The 12368-nt window shown below is 45.1% G+C and overlaps 1 protein-coding gene across 1 annotated transcript in view; it reads right to left on the reverse strand.

The window, feature by feature from the left end:
• svild (supervillin d) overlaps window positions 1-12368 on the reverse strand; it is a 72728-nt gene that overhangs the window by 36912 nt on the left and 23448 nt on the right. The window contains exons 3-4 of the mRNA XM_084077971.1: window positions 10137-10171; window positions 956-1017 (exon numbers count right to left, since the gene is read on the reverse strand). Of these exons, the coding sequence (XP_083934097.1) occupies window positions 956-1017; window positions 10137-10171 (97 nt within the window). The remainder of the gene's footprint in view (window positions 1-955; window positions 1018-10136; window positions 10172-12368) is intronic.

Consider the following 12368-nt stretch of genomic DNA (forward strand, 5'->3'; position numbering starts at 1 on the left):
GAAAGAAAGAAAGAAAGAAAGAAAGAAAGAAAGAAAGAAAGAAAGAAAGAAAGAAAGAAAGACGGAGAGAAAGAAAGAAAGAAGGAAAGAGAATAGATGGAGCAATAGGTTCTTTGTGGGAGCCATCTGGGTCCACTTGGCTAACCCTTGGCACTGCTCCTGCATGGTCTGTGAAGGGCCAAGTCACATACAGCCCATGTACGTACATCTGTTAGAGAAAGAATCAGCCTGACCACTTCTGCTCATTAAATGCCCCTGGAAAGAGCACATACTATGCTACTTGTTTAAACAAAAATCTAGATGCTTTCAAAAAACAATTCTTTTTGTTGGAGGTATGCAAACATTTTCTACATTTTGTCCTTGAGAGAGTGTGCCTTCCAGCATTCTGAGTTTTGCTTTCTTTCCACTGCAGCCTCGGGCCCTCCGAGGACAAATCTACATGTGGAGGACTTTGGCAAAGTGTGGATCCAGGTGCAGGCGAGTGCTGGGCTTTATGGAACGGCTCAATTTGTTATTAATGGAGTAATATTGGAGGGGTGGGGGGGGTGGACGGGAAACCATGGAGGAAATCACACAGGAGGGATGCTGGGATTTGACATCCACACAACTACGCATTTTGTCAAAACGTTCCTGGATGCATGGCGTGTAGAGTGGGTCTATTTTGCTACGCTGCTGACAAACCCTTCAGCCTGACATCCAAGTTTTGGTGCACGTTCTAAACTGCCAGCAGATCGCCGTGACAGTGCGTGTGACAGCTATACGAGACTGTACTGTATACGCACAGAGGGAACACGACTGGGCGTTCGACACAGGTATAAAAGCACAGGAGGGAAGTACACACACCCACACGAAAAAGAAAAACACTGACACAAGGTTGTGTGCGCGTGCACACACATACTTACGCATGCAACGTTGAATTTGTGGACAATGGGGGTAAGAATGTAAAATACCCTACCATAGAAACAGACATCTTGGCAGCTACGCTTCCCTTGGCTGGATCAGCAGGCCGCCTGTCAACTGTGAGACACACACACACACACACACACACACACACACACACACACACACACACACACACACACACACACACACACACACACACACACACACACACGCCAGGGTTGATAAGGGTTACAGTGAGTGTTTTTCCTTTCATTAGTACAGAGTATTGTACTGTCAGAACAGCCAGGTATAGCATTACCTTATAGGATGAGAGCAGGATAATAGGCAGTGTGTGTGTGTGCGTCTGTGTGCGTGTGCGTGTGCGTGTGCGTGTGCGTGTGCGTGTGTGTGTGTGCGTGTGCGTGTGTGCGTGTGCGTGTGTGCGCGCGTAAGAATCTGGCTCTTTTTTATCATTTGGGAGATCATGGTGGTGTCAGATCAGGTCAAACATTCAAAGAAAAAATAAGGCACGTCCTCAGTTTCTTGGTGCCGAGCCAAAGATGCAAGATCAGAATCATGAAAAACAAGATGGGGGCTCGCAACTCGCTTTAAAATGCTCTAATTGCATTCACAGCACAGCAGCAATATACAACATTTAGACCCTGCGGTCTTTTTCAAGTATATGATCAGTATCAGATCAGGTCAACCACACACAAACTCCTCCAGTGTTAATTTAACTTTGGCAAATGGACCCACACAGGTCCGTATTAACCCTGTGTGGTGCCCCAGGGCAACCTCAACTTGAAGTGCCTCCCTCCACACTCCCACTTTCAACCGAACCTCCACACTCCCACTTTCAACCGAACCGAACAATTACCATACTTTTAGGCCTGAAAACCCGGAAAATCTGAAAACATGTCAGTCAGTATGTGCTTAATGTCCTCAAAGTCATGCATCCAACAAGTTGTAAACTAAATGGACCTTCCGTTCCAGAGAAAATGGCCAAAACATCTTGAAAACGGCCACATTCGCCATTTTTTTTATTGAGTTTTGGCCATTGTCGCCTGTTTATCTTTGATAACACGGGCTAGGAAGGTCGGACGGCGACAAACTAGATACCTGAGTAAAGTTCACTTTGAGCTGCATCCAACACATCCACTGACATTTCTGTCTGCCTTACCGTTAGGCCACTAGCTACAGGCATTTGAAATATATATGAGCCCTCATTGGCTGGTGCCCCATGGCACCCGCCCCCCACGGCCTATGGATGATCCGGCCTTGGACCCACACAACGCAACCCACACAACGCATCGCTTGCTTGTAGATCGGCTATTTTGGCGTTGCATGACAAAGTACAAAGTAGGGCTTGCATGGTTTAAATATGAACAGTGAGGATTTTCTGTACAGACCAGAGATCTCTAGTGTGAATAGAGAATGCAAAATGCGCATTCTCAGACATGTGCAAACATGGACAAATTACGTGCAGCATGTGTGAGCGACTGAGCGTGCTACAAACAAATATAAACTTGTTTCAAGCATTACTACTGCTTTGAGAGTGCCGAGGTATGCTGGGCTTAACCAGCATAAAACAAAAGTACTTTAAGTGGACAGTTGGACATGTATGAATGAGATTGAAATGAGACCTGGTTTGTGCAGATGTGTCTTATCAAAACTACCTCGGATCGCTGCTGTCCGGGCAGAAACCTTGTATTTCCATATTTTAACTGGTCGGCTATTTTTGCTATTTTTAACCCATTCAATCCGGGAACGCATCTCTGTCATTTTAGATTTTAAATAACCATTATTTTATACTTTGGCTATTCAAAAATAGCAGATATGCAAGATCATAGCGCAGCACCGAGGGCCACGCTTTGAGCTTGTAGATCTGCTATTTTTGAAAAATCTTGAACATCTGTGCAAATCTATGAATATATATATATATTTTAAAGCAAACATTTTTAACTCAAATCTTTGCTTCTGGGGGGTCCCTGGAACTAAATATTTTGAGATGGGGGGGGGTCTATTTTTTAATTTGAATCCTGAAAAAGTAACCGTTTTGGACATATGAGGTTTCCACCCGAAATCAACGACATGCTCGTGGCCGTGCACTCACTAATTCACTGACAAACACCATGATCTCGCCATGAGGACACGCTATCTACAGAGTGGGAGAGTGTCGTCCAGACACCACCTGTTCCGTGATAAAACCCTTTGAGAGCCCCGAAGATAAACTGGACTTTCCCACACAAGCTTGAAAAAACACCCGACCGGGAGAACTCTCATAATATCATCTCCCACTTGGCTTTTCCTTAAACCAAATTCCACGCAGACTGAATGCCTTGCAGGTGTCTTTGGATCACAGCGGGGGAAATTAAAGGGGGGTTGAAGGGGATGGGGCTATAGTAGGCTGGGAGAGATCACTGTCAAGGCTTTGTCAGAGGATTCGGAATTAATTCTTTGGGCTCCACCGTCATTCAGTGTCTGGGGAATTTAATGGTGGGATACAGTAATTTCCTTTTTAAGAATGAGGCTGAGAGAGAGAGAGAGAGAGAGAGAGAGAGAGAGAGAGAGAGAGAGAGAAATGCAGACATACTTTAAGAGAGAAATATAGAGAGATAAGACTATAATTTGTTATACAAGTCATCAATTTCCGCAGAAACTCCGTATTATGAATCCTAGGATCAGCGCTCCGTGTCATTGTAGGCGCAGGATAAGTTATGCTAATTCAAAACAACGGAAAAGAGAAAAGTCAACAAGGTCTATTTCACTCTCTGGTACTAAATCTGACTTTTATTGTTGCAGGCCTGTTCCCGAGCCAACGTGTTCCTCCCTCCCTCCTGAATACAAAACAACAATGGCACGTCTAAACAAAAAAACAAAGAAAATCTCTTTTCCAATAAAGCGCCGTTTGAAGTCAGGTTTTTGAAGGCCACAGCACGTTTGCGTTAATCTTTCCCCCAAATCCCCCCGCTGTCCAAAACCTCGGCGTGATTTACTCGGGATGATGAAACATTACGCATCGGAGGCTGGAGGTTCCACTCGAGAGGCTACTCTTCTGGTTTTGAACAGAGTCCAAGTCCACTTCACATTGTCCTCCCCAACGGATAGAGGAGATATACAGTATTCAAAAAAATAAAAGGAGGGACATACTCTGGAAAAACCCTCCTCTCAGGATTACTGATTACTGTTCCCAAAGCGATTCCGGACCATCTCGAGGGAACGGGCCTCGGTTTCCACCTCTGGATTAGGGTGGAAGGGGGGGGGGGGGGGTTTGGTGTGCAGCGCCGCGGCAGTTCTTGCTGATGTGAACGATTTTACCCAGCAGCCTCGGGGGGATTTTCTGCTCTCGTTATATTTGTGCTCTCCATTTGGATGGTGTGAGTTTTTCTGCTGCTACGTGTACAGTAAAGCAGTGGTTCTCAAACTTTGTGTCAAGGACCCCCAAAATGATGTATTTGGCCACGGACCCCCTGGTTAAAATATTTTGTTCCAGGGACCACCCCAGAAGCAAAGATTTGAGTTAAAAATGTTTGCTTAAAAAAGGATTTGCACACATTTTCACGATAAAAAAGAAAAATAGCCAAAGTATAAAAGGTTAAAGTGGTTGAAATTATTGTGATGCTATATTAACACATTTTGCTGGGGACCCCCTGGAACCCCCCCAAGGACCCTTAGGGATGCCCGGACCCCACTTTGAGAACCAACGCAGTAAAGTACTGTGCTGTTCCCATACTGGGCTTGCTGCTATTGAACACCCATTTAGATCATCATCTGCTCAGAAGTCCAATAGCAACCAAATTGGTTGCTATTGGACTTCTGAGCAGATGATGATCTAAATCAGGGGTCTTCAACGGGGGGTCCGGGACCCCTAGGGGGGGTCCTCAGAGTTACTACAGGGGGGCCGCCAAATCTTTGTGTGATATGATTTTCTTTTTTTTACATTTAACCCTATAGCCTCCCTTTACCGAGGAGAACTTTAGCCAAAAATAGAAGATTTACAAGCTCCCAACACGTTGTGAGGTAGAGGGGAAAAAAACACAGACCAAGTAAAAAAGACAAAAGTTTAAAGGAAACACAATTTTATCCAATATGTAGTGGGGGTCCCTGCTTCATCTCTCTCTCAGCTAGGGGGTCCTTGGCCTGAAAAACATTGAAGACCCCTGATCTAAATGAATCGGTCATTTCGCCCCACTCTGTCAGGGTGGGGTATCCCACCCTCCTGAGTATGACGTAAGAGCAACATGGCCGGTGTGAATATGATCAATGCAAAAATAGTGAAAATAGCCGACCTACAAGCTCACACGACGCGTTGCGATCATGCAACGCGTCGTGAGCTTGTAGGATCGGCTATTTTCGAACCAACATATGCTTCTTCAAACACAACAGAAAAACCACAGTGTGGTGGTTTAGAATCAGGGCATGATTGCATTATTTGTGTGGTGGAGAAAACAAAACATAAAAAACGTAAGTGGAAATGCATGTGTGCCAGTTTGTTGTGCGCACACACACACACACACACACACACACACACATGCTGGCGAGAGCAAAACAGTTGAGGGGTCGGGGGAAACTCCTGATGCAACTATGAGGCCAGTGTTGGCTAGAAAACACTGTGGGTCCTGCCAATCCTGAGGAAAAGTACAAACGCCTTGCCAGCACAACATACACACATGCACACACACGCATGCACACACACACACACACACACACACACACACACACACACACACACACACACACACACACACACACACACACACACACACACACACACACACACACACACACACACACACACACACACACACACACACACACACACACACAATGGCCAAGCTTTCCCTTCTTCCGCTCACTGTCTTTTCAATGTTTTGTTCCACTTCCTCCGCCTCTCTTTCCCAGGACGGGCATTTAAACTGGTCAATTTAATAGATACTTTACCAGCCACTGTGGCAGGTGGTGATCTTTACTGGGGTGATTCTTCAAAACACCAACAGATCAAATCATACATTTTGGAATATATAGGACACAAACGCCCTACCGGTGTGTTCACAGTCATAGACTTGGCTGGAGGACCAGATGACGCTTATTGCTATATGGACACCATAACCAACGTATCTTCATATCATCACTGTCGGGGAGGAAACCGTGTATGTCCAAAACCACTCCTTTTGAATTACTATTCTAAAAACATTTTAAAATAGTGAAAATAGCCGATCCACAAGCTCACAACGCGTCGCATGGCGACGCGTTGTGAGCTTGTAGATCTGCTATTTTCACTACTTTAGTTTGACCCTCTTTGTATGATGAAGTAGGGCATTGATTTACGAAAAAAACATAAACATGAAAATATGAAATATGAAGATACAAGGTTTCTGCCCGACAACCCGTAACAATATCGAGTTTCCCTGTTTGACGCGGAAGTACGGTGCTGCTGTATGAATGGAATGTTCATTCTATACATTCATTTCTATGGATTAAAGAATGAAAGCAGATGATACACTATGGAATAAACCCATCACCATGGAAAGATAATCATTGTGTCCCATCATTGTTTCTAACCCTGATTGCCTACAGTATCAACAGTTTTGCGGTGGGCCTGCTCCATGAAATCAAGTCCAGATTCTTAAACAAGATTACAAATTAATATCATCTCTCATCGTGAGAGAATACGGTACAGGGAAGTTGTTCGGCGCTCTGGGCCCCACGAAGATACATCATCATCACCACAATATTTATTAAACTGTAAACACTATAAACAACAGCATCTTTGTGTGGGCCCCTGTAAACCCACGGATCCAGGGTTCATCTAAACTTTTCACCTTTCTTCACCACAAGTGATTGGCTGTTCTGGTGGTCCATGTGCCTAAGGGGGATAATATATCACGTACCCAGGACCTTGTGGATCAGGGATGGGCAACTGGCGGCCCGCGGGCCGCATGCGGCCCGCACCGTCACTCAATGCGGCCCCAGGCCAAAATCCCCCCCCCCCCCCCCCAAAAAAAAAAAAAAAAATTTAAGTAGGACGAGCTCGCTACAGTGTCTAACGTTACATCAATTTAAATTGATTTTTGGCCAAGTCTACACCTGCAACCACACGTAACTTCTACTTTATTCTTCTTATTCCTTGTCTTTGTATTGGTATTGTTTGTGTTGGAGCGCCTCAGTGCGGCTGCAGAGTTCATGTGCAACCTCTTCCAGAGAGAGATAGAGACACTACTAGACACTCTGCTGGAGACACAAAACAAACTGTGTAGACTTGGCCCTTTGAAATAAAATGTATTTTGCCCCCCAAAAAAAAAAAAAAAAAAAAGGTTTTCTTTTTTTTTGCATTAGTCGACTGCCAGTCGACTATTGGCAATTAGTCGCCAATTAGATTCGACTAAACAAATCCTTAGTCGGGGAGAGGCCTACTAAATGCTAAATAAAAACAAAGTTATAACAAATAATAATAATTAATATCCCTTATTTATCACATATGTGACTATTATGGGCTTTTTGAGTAATGGGGTACTACTGGCGAGAGTGCCGATAAACGGGCGGGCTGGGACCAAAATCCAGCCCTGGCATTTTGGTCCGAACCGGCGCACCGCCCTCGGACCGTTTTGCCAACGGGAGGGGTTTTGTCAAGGGGGGGGGGGTCCCTGCCGATAAACAATGCGGCCCCCCTGCCGATAAACAATGCGGCCCCCCAGAGTGATTTAGGAAATTTTGTGGCCCTCACCATCTACAAAGTTGCCCACCCCTGTTGTGGATGGTGCAGCTCATAGGAAACTTCAGTTCTCAAAACAACAGAATTACAAACTATGGGCTTGATTACAGACGGTTTTGTTTACAGCAAAATATCCCAGCTGACTAAAGGAGAATGTCTTGTAACTGCTGGACTTAATTCCAGCAGTTCAAATCTATTTTGGAGAGTTCTAGTCCACGGATTAGAGATGTTTTGATATTTAGTCAAAAAAGCGCTATTTCCTATACATTTGAAAAACTCAGATTTGACTAAAGTTTCTATTTGAGAACATTTAACTTATGAAAGCAAAAATTAAATATTGATCTTTACTTTATTTAACTACTTAAGCCCTATTCAAAACTTTTGTTTCTACAGGCCTTTCTACAAGCTTTGTGACATGTTGTGAGCTTGTCAATTTGCAATCTTTCAACATTTTGGAAGACTTCAGACTTTTCAGCTATATGACATGACCAAACTAGGGATGTCAGGTTGAAAGTGGTTAAAAATCAGGATTTAAATAATGGACAATATATTGCCTAACCTTATCTAACCTTCCTGAACCAAAGTGCAGAAATTCATGAGAAAGCTAATAAACAAAGGGTTATTACCTGCAGCTCAGAAAATCAAAGCTAGCATTCAACTGAAAATCATTATGACGTGTTCTGCCAGACTTCCTGGTTTAAAGAAGGCCAGGTTTGTTACATTGTTGTGCGAATAAGACAACATTACTCAACACAATTGAACCAGTTTGTTTACTCTGTCCCCTCCTCCCATGTGCAATACATACAAAGTCTGCATCATCCTCATGTCTCTCTGTCACTCTCATCTGTCACGACACACACACACACACACACACACACACACACACACACACACACACACACACACACACACACACACACACACACACACACACACACACACACACACACACACACACACACACACACACACACACACACACACACACACACTCTGTAGCGTGACGTGAAGGCCACGATGACTTTTATTCATCCCGACAAGCTGGCAGACACACAGACAGACCTGCCGGCAGCCTGTCAAGCAGGATGGAAACCCGGAAAGGCTTGTATTAGAAATGCAGGCAGGCATACGTAACGAGACAGATATAGGCAGGCTAGCAGGCCAGCCAGCAGTCAGTCTGCTATAGAAAGACAGACCAGCTCTTAGGTGGGCAATCAGATATGAGTGGGCAGTGAATTGGATCAATAGGCAGCCAGACATAAGAGGCAGGAAGGTTGATCAAGTAGACGGGCAGGCAGCCAGAGAGACTGACCACTAGATGTGAGGCTGGATAATCAGTTCAGACAGGCAGGCAGGCATTATAGGGCATTATATCTCAAAATATTTGGTTCCAGGGACCACCAGAAGCAAAGTTTGAGTTTCAAATGTTCGCTTTAAACATAGATATATATTCAAAGATTTGCACACATTTCCACAATCTTTCAAAAATAGCAGATCAACAAGCTCAGAGCGCGGCACTCGGTTGTATATCTGCTATTTTTGAATAGCCAAAGAAATCTTAATATGACACGGATGCGTTCCCGGTCTTAGTGGGCTAGTAGACAGACTTTATGACAAACACAACAACAAATGCAGAGACAGGCAAGCAGGCAGTCAGGGAGAAGGGTAATCAGGCAGATAAGCAGGCTATGGGCTCAGGTGTTTTGATTGTGAATCAGGAGGGTAGCTATAGTGGCCGATGTGCTGCTACACTAAACATTTCCTCTTCTCTCTGTCAGAGCAAGTCATGTTTGTGCATGGTAATGGTAGTCGTCCTACCAGGAATAATATAATTGTCAAAACAAAACATCCATGCAAATACTGACACCCAAGTGCATGCAATTCATGCGCGTAACGCAGCCGCACACGCATGTACGTAGATACCCGCTGTAATGCATACTTGTTTTCTTAGCACTCTATCTACTCGACGACTTACCCTGTTGTTGTTGGTGTTGTTGTTGTCGTCGTCTGACTAGGGTTCACGCTGCTTACTCCGTCCTTGCACATAGTTAAGTGGCTCTGGATGAGAGCATCTGCTAAATGCCTAGCATGTAAATGCATGCACACTCGCACCGTCACCTACTGCACAGCATGCACAACCTCTGACTCAGTAGCCATTAAACAAACATGCCCCATTCATGAGCCAGCACAATCTCTGCTGCACAGCATCCCTGCTTCTCTCTCTCACACACCCATGCACAACTGAGCACAACTCAGGGTTAAGGTGAAGCACTAACTTTAAACCCCACTGCGAACACAAAGAGGGCCAAGAGGCAAAATAACATTCCTTATTTGTTTTCATTCCTTCTCAGCAGGAATCAGGAGTATCAGAAAACGCATCCTCTTTATGATCTATAGCCCCGGCATGTGACCTGAACACGGGTAATAAAGGCTTGTGTTTGCGTGAACACGGGACGCTACAAAGAACTGTGACATGAAGGAGTGTCAGCCCATACAGCCACAATGGAGCGGTTTGAGTGCAGTGAAAGAGGAGAGCTCTTACCCTTGGGCTCTTCCAAGACGCCAGCTTCCAGCAGCCTGGAAGAGAGACAGAGAGAGAGAGAGAGAGAATCAAATGAGGTCACAATTTTAAAGACAGAGGAGGCGACAAAAGGTGGCATGGATGGTATGAGTACTGATCACAGAGGTTTGCACGTGTGGACACGTGGACACACACACACACACACAAAGATGAGCATACTGTGCAGTGAGTTCAGGCTAACCTGCCCACGTGTACAGCGCGCACACACACACACACACACACACACACACACACACACACACACACACACACCTCAGCTACTCAGAGATCCAGCAAGCTGACAGAACGCTTGAACGGGCGAACGCACTACAACGAGGTGACAAACAAAAGGCACAAACCCGGTGCTGCAGAACCCCACTTACCCCGTGCCTCTCAGGACGAGCTCGCTACAGTGTCTAACGTTACACTAATTATCATCAAGTCTACGTTCTGCTCTCCAGTCCCCCCACTCCACTCCCCCCCCTACTGGCAGTGATGTAACAGCAGCGCTTGTGTGTGTGTGTGTGTGTGTGTGTGTGTGTGTGTGTGTGTACCATTTGGGGACAGTCATTCATCTCAAAGTAATAAGCATTAAATATGGATGTGATGGATGGGAGCGCAGCTGCCCAGGGAGGATGGGATGATGGGGGGGGGGGGGGCAGTGATGTAACACAAGGGACGGGGCGAGACCCGCTTTAAACACAATGGAGTGCCGCGGTGGACAGCTGGTTGGGGTCAAAGGTCACTGAGGCGGGGGGCGTACTCGCAGCGTTGTGGAGAGCTTGATATCGATGTGTTAACCTGATATGGACATGATTTGCATTAATTGCTGCATTGACCATTTCTTAACAACTTGAACTCTACATTACTTTATTGACCGGCTTGTGAGCTTGTGAGTGTTTGCTTATTTTCGCCCCAATGTTTGCCTATGATGTCGTGCCCAGAATAGGGATGCTACAGTTCATGTGGTTACATACAAAGGTTGGGGCCGGGTTTGTGGGTCGGCAGCCAAAGAATACTGTGAAGAAGTTATTCTGTTATTGGAAAATTATAAGCATAGTTGGGCTCAAGTGTAGGTGTTCAATTTAGGGTTTAGCCCCACCAAAAACTCTAATAAGCCAGGATGCTTATTATGCAGAAACCATTGTGTTTCGGGTCCAGGGTAAGTCATTATGGAACAGGGGAGGTGCCTATGTGAGGGTGAAGACATATAGACCCCACCCCACACATGGCATAGAATGAAACATACACACTTTTCAATATGGACATACAGTACAGTGTCATAGTACCCTGCCCAACCCTTTTTAATTAACGCACACCAAACCAAAAGCTAAAAGAAACCCACAATGCAATATCGTTTCTATTGTCTCATATGTTCAAAACTATTGTTCAAATTCAAAAATAGCAGATCTACAAGCTCAAAACACGTCGCTTTGCGCCGTGTTTCGAGCTTGCAGATCTGCTACTTTTGATGCTTTTGTGTGACGCTGTAGCATGATCAAGTAGGGCATTAATTTACGAAAAAACACAAAAAGATGGAGATAAGGTTTCTGCCCGACAGCAACGATATTCTGCCTTATTATGCTTCTTTACTACACTCAAGTATGGTTCAAACTAGGGATTAATACTAGCGATTAATTCATTAATTGATAGTTGATAACCTTATTGATCGATTTATCAATTTGGTCCGCGTTTTTTAAGAACCAAAAGGAAAATTCTCGTCAGAAACCGAAAATGAGTGCAGCAACATAATTGCCTTGATGTATATGACATTAACGAGCGTCAACAAGCATCAGCTGGACACAGACACACACACCTCCCCTCTGCAGTGCTCTATATGGAGTGTGTCTCATTTCTCTCCAAAAGCCCTTATGTTGGAATATGATGAAAGAGTTCACTAGCCCCAAAAATTCCAATTCTTTACGGCAATTCATCGATTATAGATTAAATGTTAACATCCCTAGTTCAAACTCAGGCTCAAAATCCCTACAGTCGCTATGCAGGCCTGCCCCTGGCTCAGTGTGCTGGCTGTGTCCTGACACAGCCCTGGGTCTCAGAGCGCCTCTAAGCCAGGCCACGCCCCTCTGAGATCCCCCATAGCTAATCGTGGGGGACCCCCGCTCTGTCCGTCGCCGGCTGAAGAGGATGGGGGTGGGGGGGGGGCGCGCGGATCAGCTCCACGCTACCGTCTAAGCTCACTGGGGAGTAAAAGAT

This window comes from Gymnoscopelus microlampas, assembly GCF_963454915.1.
Source record: "Gymnoscopelus microlampas genome assembly, chromosome: 14".
Lineage (NCBI taxonomy): Eukaryota > Metazoa > Chordata > Actinopteri > Myctophiformes > Myctophidae > Gymnoscopelus > Gymnoscopelus microlampas.